General features: G+C 47.7%; 7 protein-coding genes across 7 annotated transcripts; 3 read left to right on the plus strand and 4 right to left on the minus strand.

Moving 5' to 3' along the window:
- Positions 1-161: 161 nt before the first annotated feature.
- pxr1 (telomerase inhibitor/ribosome biogenesis protein PXR1) lies at positions 162-1,322 on the minus strand. Its single transcript, XM_073744899.1, has 3 exons — positions 1,151-1,322; positions 278-1,094; positions 162-230 (listed from the first exon to the last, which is right to left on the minus strand). Exons 1-3 carry the CDS (start codon positions 1,171-1,173, stop codon positions 210-212), a joined length of 861 nt encoding a protein of 286 aa, XP_073594350.1. The 5' UTR covers positions 1,174-1,322; the 3' UTR covers positions 162-209.
- A 749-nt stretch (positions 1,323-2,071) lies between these two features.
- BDW70DRAFT_161644 (SacI domain and endonuclease/exonuclease/phosphatase family protein) lies at positions 2,072-5,693 on the plus strand (the record flags this gene model as incomplete). The annotated part of the gene is made up of 7 exons (XM_073741005.1): positions 2,072-2,402; positions 2,464-2,647; positions 2,696-4,316; positions 4,369-4,668; positions 4,717-4,826; positions 4,871-5,205; positions 5,251-5,693. 7 exons carry the CDS (start codon positions 2,072-2,074, stop codon positions 5,691-5,693), a joined length of 3,324 nt encoding a protein of 1,107 aa, XP_073594351.1.
- Positions 5,694-5,815: 122 nt separating this feature from the next.
- On the minus strand, positions 5,816-8,494 carry BDW70DRAFT_139853 (uncharacterized protein). Its single transcript, XM_073737492.1, has 4 exons — positions 8,146-8,494; positions 6,668-8,090; positions 6,352-6,616; positions 5,816-6,289 (listed from the first exon to the last, which is right to left on the minus strand). Exons 1-4 carry the CDS (start codon positions 8,148-8,150, stop codon positions 6,144-6,146), a joined length of 1,839 nt encoding a protein of 612 aa, XP_073594352.1. The 5' UTR covers positions 8,151-8,494; the 3' UTR covers positions 5,816-6,143.
- A 1,397-nt stretch (positions 8,495-9,891) lies between these two features.
- BDW70DRAFT_139862 (putative AP-3 complex subunit delta) lies at positions 9,892-13,938 on the minus strand. The gene is made up of 8 exons (XM_073737493.1): positions 13,898-13,938; positions 13,742-13,840; positions 13,569-13,687; positions 13,313-13,509; positions 12,875-13,258; positions 12,598-12,826; positions 10,500-12,550; positions 9,892-10,415 (listed from the first exon to the last, which is right to left on the minus strand). Coding segments are annotated over exons 2-7 (2,916 nt in total). The 5' UTR covers positions 13,744-13,840; positions 13,898-13,938; the 3' UTR covers positions 9,892-10,415; positions 10,500-10,565.
- Positions 13,939-14,075: 137 nt separating this feature from the next.
- Positions 14,076-15,886, plus strand: BDW70DRAFT_139863 (uncharacterized protein). The gene is made up of 4 exons (XM_073737494.1): positions 14,076-14,483; positions 14,534-14,740; positions 14,791-14,943; positions 15,012-15,886. The coding sequence occupies exons 1-4, from the start codon at positions 14,121-14,123 to the stop codon at positions 15,222-15,224; spliced, it is 936 nt and encodes a 311-aa protein (XP_073594354.1). The 5' UTR covers positions 14,076-14,120; the 3' UTR covers positions 15,225-15,886.
- A 182-nt stretch (positions 15,887-16,068) lies between these two features.
- BDW70DRAFT_161648 (XPG domain containing-domain-containing protein) lies at positions 16,069-18,005 on the plus strand (the record flags this gene model as incomplete). The annotated part of the gene is made up of 2 exons (XM_073741006.1): positions 16,069-16,328; positions 16,379-18,005. 2 exons carry the CDS (start codon positions 16,069-16,071, stop codon positions 18,003-18,005), a joined length of 1,887 nt encoding a protein of 628 aa, XP_073594355.1.
- A 99-nt stretch (positions 18,006-18,104) lies between these two features.
- On the minus strand, positions 18,105-21,467 carry BDW70DRAFT_161649 (rRNA-processing protein UTP21; the record flags this gene model as incomplete). The annotated part of the gene is made up of 5 exons (XM_073741007.1): positions 18,105-18,689; positions 18,764-19,402; positions 19,466-19,717; positions 19,771-21,279; positions 21,345-21,467. The coding sequence occupies 5 exons, from the start codon at positions 21,465-21,467 to the stop codon at positions 18,105-18,107; spliced, it is 3,108 nt and encodes a 1,035-aa protein (XP_073594356.1).
- Positions 21,468-21,950: the final 483 nt, after the last annotated feature.

The following is a 21,950-nucleotide window of genomic DNA, read 5'->3' on the forward strand; positions in this document are numbered from 1 at the left end:
CCTCTCTTTACCAGGGGTTGACCATATAGTTCCAAAAACCCATAATGTTACTTTGTGATATCTGGTTTAATAATTTTTCCAAGAAATTGAAGTCTCGCTACAAATCGCTGCCTTAGATGCCTCGAAAACTATGCTCTCTTAAATGCTGAACGTGATAGATGCAATGATGCTCGGGATGATCGGGGTATATGATGAAAAACAAGAAATATTTACGATTTTACCATGAAGATCTAGCTCTATTAGCCACTGAAACTGAAAGGATGAATAGGGGCAATACCTCGTTTAAAGACTTTTCATCCATCAAAGCCTTCCTCTTTTGCGCAATATGTCGACCTCGAATCATATGTCTTCCCGGTGGACGATGTTCCTTCACTGCGTCTGATGGGGCTGGGACAGGGTTGTCAAAGTCCTCTTGTTGTTCTGCTCGCTTTCTCTTTTTGTCATTCTTGTCCTTCTTGTCCTTTTTGTCTTTCTTGTCTTTCTTGTCTTTCTTGCCCTTTCTATCTTTTCCGTCTTTTCTATCCTTCTCTTTCTCACTTTTCTCATCGTCCTCAGCTCGTCGGTCTTTGGGCTTCGAATCTTCGGATACGTCAATGGCGCAAGTCTGGTCATCTGCACAATTGTTATCGACAGGGTTCGCATTCTTTGCTCCCATCTTTAGTGTGCACTCGGCAGCCTCTTCGGATTCGTCCTTTTCCTGCGCCAAGAGACCACCGCTAATGAACCTAACAGCTTGCCATTTGGTAGCAGCATAACGAGCGAGTTTCACATCGTCCCTTCTTCTCTGATCGGCTTGTAATTCGACATCCGTTTTCCCATTCAACCTTCCAAGTAAGCCCTTGAAAGCATCAAGGCCAGTAGGTTCGTCTAGAAGATCACGTTTCGAACGTGCTCCGAGACCTAGGGTATCGTCCTTCACAATGACTCTGATATGTGACGCACTTGCAGCAGTAAACATATCGGCATGCGCTGCATTACGAGCTCCTAGAAAACTTCCCGGAGTCCATCCTTGGGAACTGAGAATTTTATGTCCGAAGCCACTCGTTGACCGCGACCAACTGGTATTATTGGGATCATGAGAGATCTTGGTTTTTCTGACTCAAAGTCTTGTCAGCGGTTGACTGCGAACGTAACATAGAGCACAACATACTTGCGGGGCGCTGCCAAACCCATTTGTTCGACCAGAGACGAAAATATTAAAGATCGCGCAGTAAGATAATTGCAGAAAATCTTAGCCAGTAACAAAACAAAGGCGAGTTATGCTGGAACAAAGCTAGTAAATGTGATAATCATTGGACTGCGAGGATATTGTTGTTGTGTTCACTCCGTAGGGTCTAGATTTCAAAAATTTGACCTGGCTGAAGAAAAAATAAGTGTCCCCCGGACAATCTCGCCCGTTGTTGACCGCTTTCCGACTGAATCTAGGGACGTGGCCCCGTGACTAGGACGGAGCCGCCGCACTTGACCTAGTCAACGAACTGGGTCAGTTCTAGCTAGTTGGACGTTCAGTTTGCGCTCGTTCATAATCTAAATCCCTGTACTTGGACAAGGGCGACTTGACTAGCGTGGAGCCTCGCACGAAGTCGTAACCTTCCAAACATTGGCGAGAAATAAGAATTTCGAGCCGACATTTCCCAGCCCGTTTTATTACCTGGCCGCTAGGCTTGTCTCTTACACCATCCTTACCTTCTATTGTCACACGCATGGGACTCAGACTACGTTAATGGACTGCTCGTTGAAACGTACTCCTCCAACCTAGACACTACGGAAGAATTGCGGACGCAGCAGTACAGTACTACATCCCCGTTATCGATGTCAAGCCGTGCTTCTGAAGGGCTGAGCAGTCGCCAGTGTTAGCCAGTTCAACGCATGTCGAGTCGTACGAACTCACTAATATCGTCGAATTGCGGATTTCTCTGCACATAATCTGTTCTCGCATCAGTCCCTTCAGCGATCCACGAGCGCATTGGCTGATAGCACTTCAAATACCAAAAAGCTAGTGCTACTCTAACTACTTCCGGCGTTCGGCTGCCCGCCATGCTCAAAGCCATCATCAGGATCTCAATTGATAATGCCTAGTATTCGAGTCTTCAGTCGGGACAACCCCGTTCGCACTCTTATTTTGGCCACTTCAGACGATGCGTTGGTTTTCCAACATAGCTTACGGGAGTCTGCCAGCAATCATTCATTAGTCAATCATGGCAGGCAACGCTGCCTGGTGAAGTTTGCTAGTCTATCTTCCATAGACTTGGCAGGTTACCGACCTTTAGGATCTGGGTATGGTACCCTCGGGCTGGTCACTATAGACCATGATGTGTTTGTTTGTGTTGTCACGCGCTCTTCCAAGGCTGCCACAGTCAGGCCTGGAGAGACAGTATTAAGAATTGAGGACGTAGATTTCTGTAAGATATCTACCATTCTGAATCAGTCTGTTGTCGCACCCTATCTAACCAAGAAAAAAAGATTGTTTGAACCGTGCCGAATATGAATTTATTCCTTATTATGACGCGGAGTCTTCTGTCAATGAGGACACCATTTCTAATGCACTCCCGGCGAAAGATCCTTTTCTAGCCCTGAAGAAACTCCTGACTGATGGTAGCTTTTACTACAGTCTTGACTTCAATCTTACAGATCGGCTGCAGGATCGGTAGGCTAATATTCCAGGACAAGAGTCAAGATAACTAACTAATAATAGTTCAGACAAGTTGACAGCTTTTGACATCGACTCCCTTGACAAAGATGTTTTGTGGAATGCATATATGATCCAACCTCTTCTCATGTTTAGGTCCCATCTATCACCGAATGAAAAACGACTTCTCGATGCCTCTCAAATTCTTACATGTGTTATCCGGGGATTCTGCGGGACAATAGCCATTCCTGCTAATGCCAACGTCTTACATTCGAAGCCCAAGGCACATTTGCCTTCAATGCTGACCCTCATTTCCCGTCTGTCTTCACGACGAGCAGGCACTCGATTTAATGCTCGCGGTCTTGACGACGACGGAAATGTGGCCAACTTCGTCGAGACGGAAACAATTTTGGTTTGCGGAACATCCGGGGTGGCCTTCTCTTATGTTCAGGTGCGTGGCTCCGTCCCAATCTTCTGGGAGCAAGCCACAGGATTTCTACCCGGGCAACAAAAGATTGAAGTGACCCGATCAATTGAGGCTACTCAACACGCGTTTGACAAACATGTTCAGTTCTTGGAGCTAGAATATGGCGCTGTCCATGTGGTCAACCTTCTATGCGAATCAAAACCGGGTGAAATTGAACTTTCAACAAGATTTCGCGAACATATAAGGAGGAATCTGAGCAGCAAAAAATCAAATTTGCCTTCAGATCATGCTCTGTTACGTACTACAGAGTTTGATTTCCATGCAGAAGCTCGGGGCCCCCTAGGATATGGGGCCGGAAATCAAATAAAGCACGAGCTTACACAATCTCTCAATGGCTTTGCGTACTTTCTCTCTAAGCAAAACCGTCCGTCTGGGATACCTGGAACATCCGTTGTTCTACAACAAGAGGGGGTCTTCCGCACTAATTGCCTGGATTGCCTTGACCGGACAAATCTTGTGCAGACCATCATTAGCTTACTGGCTCTTGAATCGTTCCTGTCGCAAGAGAACAGTGTGCTACTCCCTGAAGTTCACCATCGGCACTCCATACTCTGGGCTGATAATGGAGATGCTTTATCAAAGATCTACGCGGGCACTGGTGCTCTCAAAAGCTCGTATACACGACATGGGAAGATGTCCATTGCAGGTGCCTTGGCCGATGCGCGTAAAACTGCCGCCAGATTGTACATCAACAACTTCTCAGACAAAGCTCGACAGAGGACAATCGATCTTATGTTGGGTCTTCTGCCAGATCAGCTGCCAGTGCATCTCTACGATCCAATCAATGACATGGTCTCTGCTGAGCTGGATCGAAAATCATCAGAATTCACTTCCAAGAAATTAGCCGACATCTGGACCGGAACGTTCAACGTGAATGGACGTGCCCAAGGACCCGGTACTGACTTGAGTCCTTGGTTATTTCCCGAGGACAATGACCGGCGCACGTGTCCGACAATATTTGCTGTTGGATTCCAGGAAATTGTTACCCTGAGCCCTCAGCAGATCATGTCAACAGACCCTACAACCCGCAAATCCTGGGAGCTTGCCGTCATGGATTGTCTAAACCTACGCGCAGCTGCGCGTGGGTCACCAAAGTATGTACTTCTGCGATCAGGTCAACTGGTTGGCACAGCTCTGATGATCTACGTGCGCGAGGATATTCTCAAAGACATAAAGAACGTGGAAGGAAGTGTAAAGAAGGTGAGCGGGACTTGCTATCCTCTTATTAAACTCACTAATTCGGTCCCTGCAGACCGGGCTTTCTGGAATAGCTGGGAATAAAGGAGGCTGTGCCATTCGCTTCGAGTATTCGAATACCAGGCTTTGCTTCGTGACCGCTCATTTAGCTGCTGGCTTTGCGAACTATGATGAACGGAACAATGACTACGAAACTATTTGCCAGGGACTCCGGTTTCAAAGGAATAGATTTATTGAAGATCACGACGCTGTTATATGGCTAGGAGACTTCAATTATAGGATTGGCCTTCCCAATCAGACGGTTAGGGACCTGGTAAGACAGAGCAATTATCAGAAGCTCTATGACAATGATCAAGTGAGCCATGTCTTTCCATGGCGTCCGTGCTTCACTGACCTTGGTTAGCTGAATCTGCAAATGCTCGCAGGCAGGGCTTTCCAATTCTACAATGAGGGTCTTGTCACATTCCCCCCAACATACAAATATGACGTGGGCAGTGACACTTATGACACTTCGTAAGTAACTCTAACCAAATGCTATACTTGATGCTGATTTCCAGTGATAAATCACGTATCCCCGCATGGTGCGACAGGATTCTGTGGAAAGGACCAGACCTGCGACAAATCGGCTATGGTGTTTCAGACATGCGACTTTCCGACCATCGTCCTGTATGGGCAACCTTCACATGCACAATTAGCATCGTTGATGAGACTCGGAAAGAGAGTTTGAGGCAGTCGCTCCACGCTCAACAATGGAGTAAATCCCAGACGGTTGGAACCCATGCAATATCTCAATCGGTGCGCGCAGATGATAATGTCCTCATACCCATCGAACCGACCGCTACCAGGCTTCCTCCACCTAGCTCGGAGCACCGTAAATGGTGGCTAGATAATGGTCAGTGTTGTGTTATCATATTTTATACATTACTAATGTTTCCAGGTGCTCCTGTAAAATCATCTGTACGGCCGCCTACCAAGGACTATATACTGAATGAGCACCGGACTTCAAACCCCTTCTCACCTAGCGAAAGCGAAAAACTTGAATGGGTTCCAATTGCTGCGACGCAAAGGAAGTTTATGGTTACCGGTGGTGCGATTTCTAGGAAGCCTCTGGTCCCACCCAGAAGTACAACAGCTTCAGTGTCGCCTCAGTCTCTACAAACTAAGTCCCTAAAAGCAGAAGAGCATCTAAAAGCATATACGCCGCCGGTACCTGCGAAGCCCAGCTCGCTCGCTTTGAATCAATCAACACCATTGCCGCGCCAATCCCCCAGTGCATGCGGCGATGCTACACATCCGACTGCCTCAGGGTCATCGTTACCGACAGCACTACTAGACGATGATGTCGGTGTGGAGTTCAGTTGGCAGCCTCTCCTTCGATGAAACACGTTGGCGCAGTTGATATTCTTATATCTTGAAATTCAGATGCAGTTCCGAAACTCACGTGGTGACCAAAAGGAGCACTACCCGTCTAATGTTTAGTGAAGGATGAGATGCAAACATAATATCAGAATCGTAGCCTGAAACCGGCTTGAGCTGAATATATAGGAAAAATATATATATACAAATGCGCGCTTTGCAAGAGGAACTCGCTTCCAACGATCTATGGGTATATCAGCAGGATAGTTGCACCCTCAAAATATTTCTCCAACTCCGAAGTATGAACGTTCTTCTTTTGATACTCCCTAATAGAAACTCCCTGTAAAAGAAGGATGCATCGCCAGGCATGAGAAACCAATCCCGTTTCAACGAGAGGAAAAGTCATGCCCGTCTAAAGCAGACAAACCTGATTAAGGAAAGCTCAAAATGTTATATTGAAGGAGCTGGACCCTATCAGACAACACGCAATACAGCGTGGTCGGCCGCTTTAGGCTTTTTTCCCGCTTTTAAAGCCTGCTTCTTAAAACGCGCTGGGCCTCCAACCATCCACACAGCAAATGGGCTAGGATCGCCGGGTTTTGGCCGTGCTTTCTTGGCGCCTGAAAACGTTAGCATGAGCCACTAGCTAAAAACATACATTTGCAGAGATTCACAAACACACCTGATTTCTTTGCCGGCTCAGCAGGTGCGGCATCGCTGGGCGGTGCTGCGCTACCGCCATCAGCAGGTGGAGCTGGCTCCTTGGGCTTTTCCGGTATTGGCCACATATGCATAGTGATGGTCCAGTCAGGCTCGAGGACAGTCTCCCATACTTGTGGGAGTATGATGTCGCCATTGGGACCAATTAAGTCATAATGTCCTTCTGCAACATGAGGTCCTATCACCTCAATATGAAGAAAAGCTTGCTTGATGAGTTCCTCCATGCCCTTGATCCGAGTGAGTCAGAGATATACTTAATCAAAGGTGGGGATGCTTACCTTCCAGGTGCAGCACAGATCAAAGGGGAAATTGAATTTCCTACCCAGAGCGTCCTTAAACTTGATGGGTGGTTTCTTATCTGGAGGTTTAATGGCTGCCACTGCAGCCGCAATTTTCTCTTGTACGTCCGCGGTCGCCTTCTCAGTGGCTTCGGCAGCTGCTGCGTCAGCAGCTTTCGCCGCCGCCTCTTCTGCCTCTTTCTTTGCCTTAGCTGCCTCTTCGGCAGCTTTTTTCTCGGCCTCCTCTTTAGCAAGAGCAGCAGCCTCCTCGACGAGCTTCTTCTCGTGAGCAGCACGTTGTTTCTTCTCAGCCTCCGCGGCCGCCTCAGCCTCCGCAGCCGCCTTCGCCGCAGCTTCACGCGCATCGCGGGCTTCGCGTTCCGTTCTCTCATCCAGTATCAATTTTTCGAGCCTGGCTATCGCCTCATCCTTTGCAGGATCTACGGGCGCAGGAGCGGGCGCGGGCGTAGGTTCTGGGGAGACTGGCGCTGCAGCGGATTCAGCTTGGCTGGGAGGCGATGGTGCGCTGGCATAAGGATTGAAGTAGGGAGGCATCATTCCGGGAACCATAGCGTAGGGTTCCCGGAAGGGGTAAAACCCTCCTGCACTGTACGTAACCAGGTCATGATGATTCGTTTGAGGTCCGCCATAAGGGGGGCCACCATGCGAGGGACCAGGGGGTGGAAAAGGATGCTGAGCTAGATTGTGACCGTCGCTTCGAAGTGGCCCTGCTGCTACCGCATGTCCGTGCTCATGCATGTATAATGGAGACATGCCGTGAGGTTGTTGCATGGGATGGTTGTACCCGTAAAATGGATGGCCGTACTGATTCGAGGGTCCAACCTGGCTATGAGCTCCGACTCTAATCAACTGGTCTGATGGTGGGTGTTGGCCAGTTGGGGGTACGAATGGAGCGTGCGGCACCGCACTATTCTGATAAACATATGACGGCCCAGGCGAAGGGCTGTGCGCATGACCTGAGCCCTGAGCGAGTGATGGCCAGTACCGCTCCTGGGATCTATACCGCTCCTGAGACCTGCGGCGATACAAATCACCATACTCCTCGGCCGAGTCCATGCTTTCCGGCGAATCAGGCGAATGGTGACGACGGGATCGGCGGTGAAAGGACTCTCGTTCTGGAACGATCTGACGCCTCGCTGAGCGTCGGCGGCTTGTAGATGTGGATGACGGATGGATTGGGTTACGACTCCGGGTGCGGTAGGATGTTCGGTTTCGAGAGGCTGAGTCTGATGGCTTCAGTTCATCGGGATAAGGTAAATTCGTCCATTCATCGTATGGATCATGATACCCATGGCTTTCCGCTTCAGAAGGTGGCGAGACCTGAACTCCCGAGGAGTCCTCTTCGTCTGTGAAGGAAGAGTCGTCCGAGTCGTGTTGACTGGGAGCGATTGTGATGTTGAACCTGCGTAGCAGATCGTGAGTATTAAACGATGCTGATGAGGTCCTACGTGACGCACGTCATTGATGTTACTTAAAGGTTTCGGTGCTGGCTCTGAGGTAAGAAAAGCTGGGTATTTAAATCAAGCCCTCGTGTCCGTAAGCGGCGTTTATTGGCGCAATTCGGCTTGTGGTGAGGGAAAAGCGCTCAGGGATATATCGTCACAAATAAAGCTTCGTTTTTGGCATCAAGTTCATGAATTGAATTTTCGTGTCTGATCAAGCCTGCACTTTCACAGTCAATGCTGAACTCTTTAATCCAAGGCAAGGCGGGGTAATAACGATAGAGCAGCAAGGAATTGTCATAAGAGTAAGAGAAGTCACGAGATTATCAGGGTTCTTGCTTTTGTGAAATATATAAACCTCGACGAGGGGGGTAGTAAATAATAGCCAAGGGGATACCGTCAGGTAGTTGACGGCCTGATGATTCACAGTTGGGCCCTTCATAAGAGTTTGGGCATGGGCTTACCTTGAGCAGAAATCCCTATTAGCGATTATTATGGGACTTTCTTGTCAGGCTGAGCTGTCAAGCTATTTTCTTTTTTTTCTCATTCCTTTTTTGTGTCTTTTTTTTCGCCTCTCTTGTTATTGTGCAGAGAGACAGGATCGAGCATGATGAACCTTTTGACGGCTAGAGTACCTAAGTACTACCTAAACCTGCTGCCCAATGCCCAATCAACATTCGATCTGCGGAGGCTGTCTCAGAAATTCTACCAGTCAACCACAACAACCTTTGACTTCATTTGAACAAGTGATTGGGTTCACTCTTTCAAGGCCTACTAGAGCATTAGCCTGAATCAGCGATTGACACTTCCAACGATAATCCGGCGGAGCAGCTAGTTTCTTCACCATATATAGTAACTAACCACCTTCTCGGAGTACATAAAGGTCTCAATGACCAGCTATGAACCATACATCCATCTGCGGCCTCTGAAAATTATGCAGTGCGGAATTTGCGAGCATCATACTGCATATTACTGTTGCTGCAATGTTCTCGCAGCTTCTACGCCGAATTCGCCTCCATAATTGTCACGTGCAATTGTGAAAATGCGCGAAACCACATACTTTACAGCTATACTTGAATGTGCTCACCAAGCAAATTTGACGACATTCTTTTCGGCTTAAAGTTTCGTCTAACCTATTGCCATGAAAATCTAGATGCTGGTCACTGGCACGACCCGTAATAATTATCTAGTAGATATACTGTACTATAAGGCGCAAATTTGAAGATCCGCAATCAGCCACCAAGCTTTCATAAACGTCATATTATATTAGTACAAGTACCCTGCGTCTTATCACAGTCTAAATCGCCGTCAGTCTTTTTAAGTCGTACGCTTTAAGACATTCAGGTCTTGGAAGCATCTACGTCACGCGATTGGGGCGAGAGATCCGAGGCCCACGGCAGAGAGATAAGCTTGTCGATATGAGTGACAGCAGCTTGGATGGGAAATACTGCCTTAGAATTAATCAATCTGGACCATCTACCGGGCGCGATTTCCCAATAGTGGGCAACGGTACGTGAGGTATTTTGAAACAATGGACTGGATCTCATGCGTCTCCCAAGGTTATCTCCCTAAGGTAGACTACCCCTGTGCGCTTCGCGGAAGCAGTTCGTTTCCCCAACGTGGCCTCTCCGACTTCCTGCCCAGGCGCAACTGAATCATCGATTCCTGCGCTACTAAACGCGGATTCCAACTCAGTTAGAACACGCTTAAGAGCTCTCTTGCTACCGGTGTATTCAAGCATTTGCAATAAGCTCAAAGCAATTATCATCATGGTACGTTTCTACCTAGTTATTTCCCAACTACATGGTTCTTTACATATACATAGGAAATGCTGACCTAGCCCTACTAGACTCAGACGCCACAGCAAAGGAGAGCTAACGAGAAGTTCGCAAAGCATGAAGCTTCTAAACGTGGCAAGCCAAAAACGACTACGACCAAACACAACACGAAGCCTTCGCTATCAACGGGTTGGGTTGGTATGTCTCAGTCAATCCTAGGCAGCTGGCACAATACGCTAAAACACTCATAGTTCTTCTTGCCTTTGTTGTCTGCGGTGGACTTATATTTGAGTTGCTGAGGATCGTTCCACAATTGTGGTCCGCAATCGCGTCTGTTTTCAACCGACTGCTGGCATAGATGCTCCTTTCTCTCAGCCTGGCTCTTCGAAGCAACAGCTGGCTTATATGAATATTTACGCATTCGCACCCTTATGCCTTGTTGGGGTTGGAGCAAACGTTACTTTCCGAAAGACCGGCAAACATCCAGCCGACACTATTGACCGAGCCCTACGTGAGTAGAGGCAGGTCAGACCCTTGAACCTCTTGAAGCCCAGCTGAGTACAAGAAAGGCATCGGAAAGAAAAGGCATACCTTGAAAGTAAACTCTGTGTATATTCGTCTTCCCAATAGAACAAAATTATCCAGCTTATCTTTAGCTTAATCTTTCGGCGCGTCACCCTTTCTTTTTCTTGTCCTCTTATGCATGGTTGAGGAGCTCTTGCCGTTTTCTGACTGGCTATTTTCCTCCTGTAAGGGATAAGCTTTTCGAGCTTTGTTGTGGCTGGTTTTTTTCGGCTTTCTTTTTTTTACAACCATCCCGTCGGAAGGGGCTCCTTCAAGTTCAACACGCTCGGACGCTCGTTGCATTTTTAGCCTGATTTTCTCGATTTCCTTCATTGCTGTAGCCATCTCTGCATCATCCTCAGACTTCCCGGAAACCCCATTGGCGTGGCCGAGACCGTCATCCCCCAAAGTTAAGTCCTTAAGACCGCTAGAGTCGACTTGCAGTAATGCTCTCTTCGCCTTGACGGGCTCGTCAGGAGAACTGAAATCAGCCGTTTCTTCGAGATCAAGTATTTCATCGGCAATAACTTCGTATTTTTTGGGTTGTCCAGCCAGTTTGCCCTGGGAATCATATGACCTGGCTTTGGGTGTAGATTCATCCCCAAGCCCACTGATCTTGAGATCGATTATTGGGATAGAATCGACATCCAGAGCCTCACTGTGGACAGAACCAAACGCCCGCTCCGTTGGTGCCGTTGCATCATTCCGTTCATCAGCACCGATGTAAAACGGGTCCTCTCTGTTGCGTTGTTTCCATTCTAATTTTTGCCGCAAGCTTGCAGCCAATGCTTCATCAAGGATACCTGGATCCTGATATGAGAAGTTCGGCTGTATTTCGATCGTATTGAATCCGCCTTGCTGTTTATGTGGCAACTGTGTGACACCGACGCGGTAAAATTCATAGGGCTGCGCGTAAAAACCATCTTGGTAACTCTCAAACAGCTTGCGAACGTTGTCGTTGAACGGCACATTCAAACATAGTTGATCTGGCAAGGGGACTTTTCCCTGCGCGTTTGGCGCCACCGGGTTGAGCTCGAGCCCGTAGAACAGACTTGGAATAACCGACGACAGCAAGTATGGCACTTGAGCCTGCTGCGTGCTCGTCTGCATCACATCAGCAGCCAAGCGCATAATCTCCAGAAATTCAATAGCCCTTTCCTGTACTTCTAGATCCGGATGAGTCGCTAGGCCTTCGTAAAACTCCACGATCCGCGCCAAGAACAGGGAAACTTCACTTCTCTGTGTCACGTCCCATGTTCCCCCATAATCATGGACTATGCGAGCTAGGACTTTTGGGACAGCCTGAACGAAAAGAGCAAGGGCGCTTCCAGACAATGACGTGGTAGACGCATCGATGAGTGACTGAAGCGTCGGACCGGGGGACGAGAGATATTCGGCGTATTCACCAACGACCCAAGCTAGAGGACCGAGCACACCATTATCTGCAAGAGAAACATTCGCAAACACTGACTGCCTGTTATCAACGAGTAGCAGGAATTCAGCTGCTCTTGTAGCTTCCATCCGGACATTCTTGACACGAACAGCAATATTTCGCATTTCCAATCCAATTCTGCTTGCCGCATCGTCCCTGGAGCTAGTTTCAAACCCTTGACACACCGTATTTCCTTCAACTCTTGTGGGAAGATGCTTCACCAGTCGAATTAATACACTGACATACCATTCAAAATCTGTTAGCCTTGAATAGTTGTCATGAGAACAGATGTCTAAGACGCGGTGCAGGATTTCGACCCGATACTCGTCAGAGATAGGAAAATAGGCTTGATGTTTCCCCAGCTCCTTGCGACCGACGTAGTTTGCCAACTCCGTTACATCACCGGCATCTGAGGCATCTCCCTTGGCAAAAGTATGCTGAGGTTCCTCGAGCTGACCAATAAGGCGTTCGACAACAGGTTGTAGTGTGTCTGCTGTAACCATTCGAGCCGCCAGCTCCAGAGCCTGCAACCGGATTGAGATATCCGCATCCTCTAGGCAATTCATTATGACGTCCTGGTGCATCGAAATCAGATGAGGGTGGGATACTACAATCCTGCTATATGCGAGCAGTGCTACGTACTTGACTGATATCCGTTAGCACAGCATAGGGATAATAATAGGGAACACCCACGGTTGGGATCGAAATCTGTAACAACCATGCCTCGGAGCTTTGACACGCAAAGATTTGCAATCTCATGCGAGTCCTCAAGCGCTCCTTCTCCCTCTAGAATGCCACCTTGAATGATTCCGTTAATGCATTCGTAGAGCAATGACATGGCGGTGGTCGTCTGGACTATATTGATAAGCGGCCGGATGAGTTTCCGGACAAGCCGAGGCTCCAGAGGAGTCAATGTTGCAAACTAGGGAGGTTAGCATTGCCAAAAGCCAAGTGTCGATAAACAACTCACAAGTTTTATGATTTTGATAGACATCCAGTTGTTACCCCCTTCCACTAAAAGCTCAAAGAACCTTGGCGCAAGTGGGAGGAAATCACGAGGCCTCCGCCATCCAAGCTCGCATACGACATTGAGTACAGCTGTAGTGACACTGCTGTCTTCTGTTTCATCCATCAAACGGTCCTTTAGCCTAGGCCATGCTAGCCTTAGAGCCTCGGGATAAACCAAGGCCAGGCGGTACAAGCATACTACTGCCTTCTTTCGAATCGAAGGACTGGAGTGGGAAATCCTAGATAAGACGTCGGGAAGCAACGACATGGCAAGAGACGGGGTTATGATATTTGGGAGAGTGTTCAACGGAAGGGAGATTATTTGTAGGTTTGAGCAAACCATATCCTGCGAGCACATTTGTTAGTAGCACAGGTATAACATTGGAGGCCATAAGCTGACCTTTTTGAGTAAGTTAGTAGCAAGCATCAGCACTTCTGTCTCGGGCCTGAAGCTCTGTAAAGCCCCAAGGTAGCCAACTCTTTTCTGGAGAAACTTGGATGATGACATGACCTCTAGAACATTGAATGATGCCCAGGACATATCATAACCGAACATTTCCAAATACGCTAGCTTCAAAAGGGCTGTGGCCTTTTTTTCTGGGATATGTTTAGCTAAGAGAAGACGTGTACTAAGACGCCGTAAGAAATAGGCTCACCCATATCCTGAGATCGAATCTCTGCTCTACATTCCCGAAGGCTGTTCTGAATATAGTCTTCTTCAGAACCCTTGTGATTCCTCAGACCTTTTATCAGGTCATACAACGATTTCTCGAACCTAATTAGAGTGTGAATAAGATTCAACCAGTGCTGCCGAACGCAAGTTACTTACATTTTGGGCGAGATTGCTGGTCAGACTACTTCGAGTAGGTGGTCGCTTGACCACTGTAACTTGCATCAAAAGGTGAGGGTAATGTCATTGGGTCCGATCCTATAGAAGTTCGTCAGAAGCCATCAGCTCTAGTTAACTTGGTTGATGAATACTCACACTTGACTTAAAGCCAGCGAAGAACCCCAGGGAACCAGTATTATATACCTGTAGCTCTTGGTCAGTTGAGATCAATGCGGAGTACCAATCGGAGAGTACGTCAGATTGCGGAGTTGAAAGTCACGGGACAATAAGACAGTAACTAGCTTCTTTCTTTCATCCATGCTTGTTTAATTATTTTCATTCTATCTGCTGTATTCTCTATAGTCGATTCGAGATTAACATGCCAGCAATGTCAATGGCTGAATTTCAATTCACTGGCAGTCACAGGTCCAGTCTCAAGGCAGCCCTCCATCGTGCACAGCAAGCCCCTGCCATTCTCGGCCAACGGCCTTCGATCCTGCATCAGGAATCCCCAAGCGATTTCGATTCTCTGGAGAAGCTCTTCTTATCATGCATACAATCCGCAGACGACAAATCTGCTTTAGCGTGTCTTGAACGTCTAGTGCATCGTTTCGGTTCTTCCAACGAGAGAGTCTCAGCGCTACGGAGTCTCTACGATGAGGCGGTCGCACAAGACCAACCAAGCCTAGAGCGGTGTCTCAAAACTTACGACGATATTCTGTCTCAGGACCCCGTCAACCTGGTTTGTCTGTATTCGCCAGTTGGAGATAAAGTACTTACCATGGTGAATAGCCGATACTAAAGCGTCGAATCTCTCTCCTTCGCTCGCTGTCTCGATACACAGATGCCATATCTAGCCTAGTAAAGCTCCTTGAGGCCACGCCCACAGATGCTGAAGCTTGGTGTGAGCTTGCAGAACTGTACCAATCGCAAGGATTGAGCCCACAGGCAATATTCAGTCTTGAGGAGGCTTTGTTAATTGTACCCCATGCGTGGAATGTGTGTCTCATAAACCAGATTACGTCTGAAATAGTTGTTAATACTTTTAGGTTCACGCTCGCTTGGGCGAAATCCTTTACGTATACGCCAATTCGCTGGATAACGAGGGAATGCGTCGACAGTTACGATATTCCATCCAACATTTCTGCAGGAGCATCGAACTCTGTGAAGACTACTTAAGAGGCTTTTATGGCTTAGCCTCGGTATGTGGATGGCTCGTACTTTCTGTTTACGGTATCCCCTTCGTGGACTAGACTAATGTGTCTCCTAGGCCACTTCGCGTATATTAGTCGAGGATACTTCAGAAGCAACATCGGAGTACCCTAAACATGGGCTAGAATCTTTCAGGCGCCTCCAAGCTTTAGCAATAGAAAAGCTTTCAGCTATCTCTACAAGGCAGAACTCCCTTGCGCCGCATCTGCGCGACTATGAGGAGAATGAGCTCGCGGCTGTGAAAGAGTTGCTCAGTGGCTTTGGCGAATGATCAATTATCCGATTGATCAGGGCTGAATGTATAACCCGTGGATTCTTCGCGTTTGGTCCTATCCAGCTCTATCGTGGTCAATGCCGGTATTACTGATCGGAGAAGCAAAAAAGAAAGCAAACAACGAATTTTTTTAATACCCCTGTGTCGCTTAACTCCCGTCGATGCGGCAGTGTTGATAGCGCTCGACATGTGTGCAACCGTGCAAAAACAGTACTCGATTCAGCTAGCCGAATCAGCATGACCCGTCGATGGCTGCTGTCTCATAAGAGAATTTTTGCGAGTAGGTGGATAAGTCCAACTTATGAGAATTTAGTCAGGATGATCGGGATGTCGATCGCGGTTTGCTGACTCGACCCTCGTGGAGCTTAACTGTAAAGAAACCTTTAATCCAATCCAATCACAGAGAGCATAGAGCTGGTCATCTAGGCATGTACTATATCCTGTATAGGCGTACAGTACGAATGAGCCTCTTGCTAGAATGTTGACAACTTTGATGCACAGAGATTGATTAGCACTGACACTGTTTCACACATAAAAGTAGGTATGTTGGTCCACAGTGTTAAGTCCTATCAGTGCCATCAAATCTGGGTTATTATTCCATCTTGAATGAAACCGTTCACTGGCGGCTTCGGAAAACCACTGGATGTAGTAGAAAACCGTAGTTAGTAACTTGAACCCATAGTCTGGGATGCTGAGTCTGATAACTTGCGTTGGTACGTTGGTACTTCGAGCCCATAGGATGCACTTTGTGGGGCACTCAATTCTCGACATAAACCCGTGTGCTCTTCACTGCAAAATCTCCTCAACCGATCAAGCAAAGCTCAGTCACCACGCTCATATAATGGGTATTCCGCGAGTAAGGCGACACTTGACTCCTTTTTGCCAGACCGTCTTACTTCAGAGTGGTGCGGATGCCGACTTTGAGTGCATAAAATCTGTTGTGATTGATGGGCCAAGCCTGGTTTACAATGTCTACGCACGCCTATTATCATGGTTTCTGACGACCAGCTCTAATACGTTTGACGCTTTGCCGACCTGCGACGAAGTAAGCCGCGGGGTCATGCTTTATTTGATGCATCTGAAGATGCTTGGCGTTGAGATGTATATACAAACATTGTATGCCGGAGACTCTTCGAACTAACCGGCTTCAGTGAGAGCATCTATTTCGACGGCGCATTGCCTGTACATAAGCGCGAAACCCGAGTTGCCCGACTTGAGAATCAAAGGAATAAACTCGAGCTGTTTTGTGCAGAAACTAGAAATGGCTTCGACTTGTCCAAACCTCCCGTCTATAACCGAACTATCAAACCTGATAATGTGCTACGCAGCCGACCTACACCCGCTAAGTACGGCAATATTCCTGCCAATCCCTTTATGGTTTCGGCAGTGTTTGAAGACCTAAAGTGCCGCTGGAATAGAGCAAATATCCTCGATTCTATCAGGGATACCTTGCCCCTACACACGATTGACATTGAAAATTTACCTTGGGCGAGTGTTACGACCATGGTATCAGGGGAAGCTGACGCGTACTGTGCCTCCGTCGCTAGACGTATGGGTGCCTGCATACTTACGAATGACTCGGATCTTCTTCTCTACGACCTCGGAAAATATGGTTCGGTCGTCTTCTTAGATTCGGTGGAATTACAGTCAGGCTTTGAGCAGCCACTATTCCCTCAAATCAAAGCTACGATGCTGCGCCCTTCGCTTGTGGCTCGGCGCTTGGGAATTCCTAATTTGCTATTGCTTGCATTTCAAATATCGAAGTCCCGGCCAGAAACTAGCTTGGTAGAGCTACTTCGGCGGACAAAAATGGGCATCGCTGAGGTGGAAATGACCAGATATCAGCAATTCGCCAGTGAATATCAAAGTGACCATCTCCAGATGCAAGCACAAGGGACGAAAGAGCTCCTCGAGATCATTGATACCAGGATCTCGGAATTATTTTGGCAGTACGAAATGCGAAGTGAGTATACAGATATGGGTTACCCACATGTCTACCTTTCTGTTCTCAACGAAGATCATACAAGAAAATGCGCATGGGCCAAAGGCCGCGAATATCGTCAACTTGCGTATTCAATCATGAACCTTTCCCGTCCTATCGATGAAAGGCATTGCTTTATAGCAGAATTCGTCCGGCGCGGTCGGCGAATTACTGAAGATAAATTGAAATTACTAGATGAAGGATCTATATCGGCCGAGTTAGAACTGCTTCAAGCCCGTCTAGAGACTTTGCAAAGCAGCTTCAAAAAGAGCAATGATAATCTAGACTACTGGGCAGCTTTTGCTCTCTGCGACGTATACCTCGTTGCAGATGCTGAGCTAGCTCAGAACGACTTCCAGAAACTGGAGCAGTCTGTCAAACATGGCTATATTGGTAAACGGCTCAAATGGGAGGATATCCACCTGACAGCGCAGATGCATGCAGTCCTATATTCTTTGCGGATCTTAAAGCAAATCCTCGATCTCTTTTATCCCAGGGACGTGGTGGTACTGAACCTAAGGGCAATCCTCGATAAGCTTCCCCCATTGCATATCATGATGGACCCTGCTTCTCGCCGTGCAGAGGTATACTTGAGTATCCTTACTACTGCACAGCTATCAGATTGCTTTGGGCGCTTAGTACAGAGGCGGCAATCCGACTATACGACCAACACTGGTACTGAGACAGCAAAGCGTGAACTCCGATCTTTTTTGCATGTTGGAACTACTGAGCAGGGCGTCGGTGATTGTATCCCATCGCACGCATCCAATATATATGAGCTACTCCAGGAGGAATGAATCACCTCAACTCAATATCTAGCGTACCGGGGGTCCTGTGGAATAAGGTGTATTTCTATAGAAAAATGTGTATCGGCATTTGAATATATGCAGCCTACGCTAACGGGAAGACCTCAAGAACCCAACAACGCCTCGACAGTAGCCAACTAAACTGGCCAGACGTTGAGTTTCAGCCTGTTGTACGCGTTTCCAAAGATCAAGATGCTCTCTCAGCTCACTGTCTGTATCTTCACTTGGATCAGAGCACGCCGCAACAACATCCGAGTGTATTCTGAGAAATACTGCCATCCATGCATTGGCGAGCTCAAAATCTTTTTTGGAAGCAAGGCGACGGCATAGCGCCATGACAAAAGCCGACAGTTCGGACTGCCCGCCGTTGACTTGCGGGTCTAACGATCGAATCTCGATTTCCAGTCTGGACGGGTTCAAAGACTTCATCTCGAAAAAGAAGGGTTCGAAGTCTCCAGAAACGCACCCCGCTCGCAACAGTGATGTGAATCGAGAGCCTGCATTGGTGTTCTTGGTGATCTGTAACTTGGCGACACGTGAAGATTCTGTGAGTTTTCCTTCTTCTAGCAAAATTGCATTGGCATTGTGCTTAGGTGCACCATCAGGAGCAGGCGCAGGAAGGAAGAACGGAGCCTTCTCAGGACGCTTTGGTGGTTCCTTTGGCATGTTCCGCTCCTAAATACGATGTTAGAAGCTGGGTTTGAACGAAAATCTGGAACAATTGGAGTAAAATCAGAAGAAAATATTACCTTGATCAAATCCATGTGAACAAGAGTCTGCCACTTATTCTTGGGAACAACACTAAGCGTCAACATCTCTCGATCGAGTTGTTCTGTACATGAGATTGGACCATCACCGTCATGTTCTTCATCATCCTGCTGGAAAGCCGCTTCAATAATTCCGACACCTCCCTCTCCAGAGGAAGTGGGAAGTCCGGTATCCAAGAGGTTATCCACGTTCAGATCCCGTGTAGATACTGGGATGAATAGACTCCTATTTGACCAGAGACCGATGCCCACCCCATCTGCATGTGCAGTGGCTAGAAAATCACCAGTGGGTGACATGGCCAGAGACGTGCATGTGCTGGATACGCGGAAAAGATCAATCAGATGACCAGTGGGCAAGTCCCACACTCGGACAATGGAGTCCATAGAAGCAGCAATTATCCAACGCCCGTCGCTGGAGAAGACGAAATCATTTATTTGTCCAGCACATCCCCACAGCTCACGCACGATTTTCTTTGTTTCCATGTCAACCACACGTATGGAAAGGTCATCACAGCTGAATGCAACTAGCTCACTCATGCTATTATACCTTAGGGCCGTGATTGCTGTCATTGGATACCAATCAAGTTCCTTGATTAACAAACCAGACTGGAAATCCCAGAACTGTAACAGGGTAGTACGCAGTCAGTAATAGGGACAAGAGTAATATTGTTTGGAAGGTCCCACCTTAACTTTCCCATCCAACCCACAGCTGACAACTGTTCGATTCAAACTGTCAATTGCCAGGCCAGTGACTGCTTTTGTATGCTGAGTATGAACTTGCTTGTTCGAGTATCTGACTTCACTACCCGTGTCGTATTTTGTTTTCTGACAGGGATAGCTCCGCCGGTGTTGGCCTGATTGCATATTGAAAAGGCGAATGCTACCACCTGCAGATCCAACCACTGCAAACGTACCACATTGAGAAATAGCAACACTCTGTTAAGGACGTGGGTCAGTTAAAATTGGCGAATGCCAATGGTCACTCTTACCTTAACATCGGTTCCATCGCCAGTCTCAAACACCCAACGTCCAGCTTTCTTTCTGCCCCAAAACCAGGTCCTGGCATATTTATCTCCACGATGACCTGTTACAATACTTTCCCAGCCAGTCTTGTTCGAGGCAGTCGTGTCGGTAGTTTTAGGGTTAGACCAGATCGTACCCGAAACGGTGACGCCCATTCCACCATCTCGGTTAAGAGAACATGCAATACAAGTCACTTCCGGTGCCCTGAGATTGGGCTGGCTTGATATAGATCCATTATTCACGTCTGAGAGCACGACACCCCTTTTTTTGGCTCTCTGTTCTACAGAGCCCTGAGATAGCTCAGCGCTTTGACTGTCCTTCCGTAGACTGAACCCCCAGAAACTGCTGTCTTTGCTCGCACTCAACAGCCATTTTGCTGTAGATTCCGAACCGTCAGAATGTGATGGGAGAAAAGAGACGGTGGTTATGGTATCGGAATGGCCGCTTCGCGAATGAAGAGGCCTCGGAATTGGTGAAAATGGAGACTCGTCCACAATCCATGTCCGCAACGAATTGTCCTTTCCGGTTGATACAATAACTGGTTGCCCATCCAGGAACTCTATATTGTTTATACCTGAACCTGGGTCGCCCGCGGAGACCTTATGGGCGTTGCGAAGAACACCCACAACGCGACCACCGCGGTTCAAATCCCAAAGCGTAATGTCGCCGCTAGCTAGACAAGCGGTTGCCATAGCCCCAGACTGCTGGCCGTCTTCCCCAGCACCAGCATCGTCATTCCGAAAAGTGAGAGAGGTTATAGCTGGCGCCCGCGGCGCCTGTGGCTGAAAAGAGAATATAGACTGGCCAGTTTCAACGTTTTGGATAGATATTGACCCATTTTTGTAGGCAATGGCGATGACTGAAAGCGCTGGGCTTGGTCGAAGTACAGTAACTGGGCCGGCGTTGGGGAAAGCTGCAGATATGCTATGGACAAGCCTTCCGGTTTTCACGTTCCAGATGTCCACGGTCCCATCTGATTTTCCGATGAGAACTTTGTTGAGATAAGTTGGCATATTGCAAATCTGGGTTGCATAAGCCGCTCGACCCGGGGTATCCCGAGAGTGTGCAAGGGTGAGCGTCGTGTAATGCTCGTATGAGCCATTCTTCCAGACGTTCACCGACTGCCCATTGCAGCCTACTATCCAGGAACCGAAGACTGTTAGGTGTTCGATAGGTGCGTAGGCTTCAATGGGTGTTTCAAGCGATGCAATCTTCTTGCCACGCTTGAAAACCCAAACTCCACCGGAGCCTCCAGGCCCGAGAGACCCCCATGCTGCGAATAAGATATCATGCCATGCGAACGTAGCAGTAATGTCGCGTGGAGTCTGTGGGCGGCTAATAAAAACCAGCTTGAGCCCTTGACGCAGGTCATAGGTATGCAAGCAACGGCCGACAGACGTTGTTAATTGAAATGTGGCTTTACCCAGTCGCGTACATGTAAAGGGGACGGATGTCGGTGAAACTAGTCCAAGTGTCTGGCCAAAGTTAGTCAGATACAGTTGGACGCTCCTCGAAAAATATCGTTTAAGTCCAGACTTACGCGAAATGGTGAGAAAATCCTAGATCCAGCATGGTACGTATTCCTTTGAGCAGCCTCATCAACGACCACCTTCTGTCTCTTGGCAAGAGGCAATGTGAAGCCATCATTATTTGTCAATGACATTTTCACGCATGTACTCACTACTTAAATTGGTTCAACATTGAAGTTTTTGGATTATTTATTGGATGACTAATCAGCAAAGGCGGGCTTAGGACAGGATGTGCCAGACTGGCGGATCCAAAATGTGGGTCCACTTTACAAACGGGGATAGTGCGTCACGACATATTTTAAGATTCCAACTCGGAATCCTCCGAGTCAGCAACCAGGCACCAAGTGCAGTAAACATGCTGCTGAGTCTGCCTGCCACGAGCCAGGCTAGCGGTAAGCCGCACCTATCATTTTTCAGAGGCCCTGATGATCTTCAGCAAGCACCAAAGCCAGTCTGTAATAGTGCTAAAGCATCCAGTAAAATGCTGGTTCTATTAGGACTTTCTGCTAAAAGGGATAATATTATATCTCGTAAATCAGGCGAATATGTTGGTCTACACTAAACCTTTAAGCAATGGCTCTTATAACATATAGTTATCTTGGTTGCTATGTTTTGTT

The sequence above is a fragment of the Aspergillus foveolatus genome (assembly GCF_047715535.1).
Source record: "Aspergillus foveolatus strain CBS 279.81 unplaced genomic scaffold BDW70scaffold_38, whole genome shotgun sequence".
Classification (NCBI taxonomy): domain Eukaryota; kingdom Fungi; phylum Ascomycota; class Eurotiomycetes; order Eurotiales; family Aspergillaceae; genus Aspergillus; species Aspergillus foveolatus.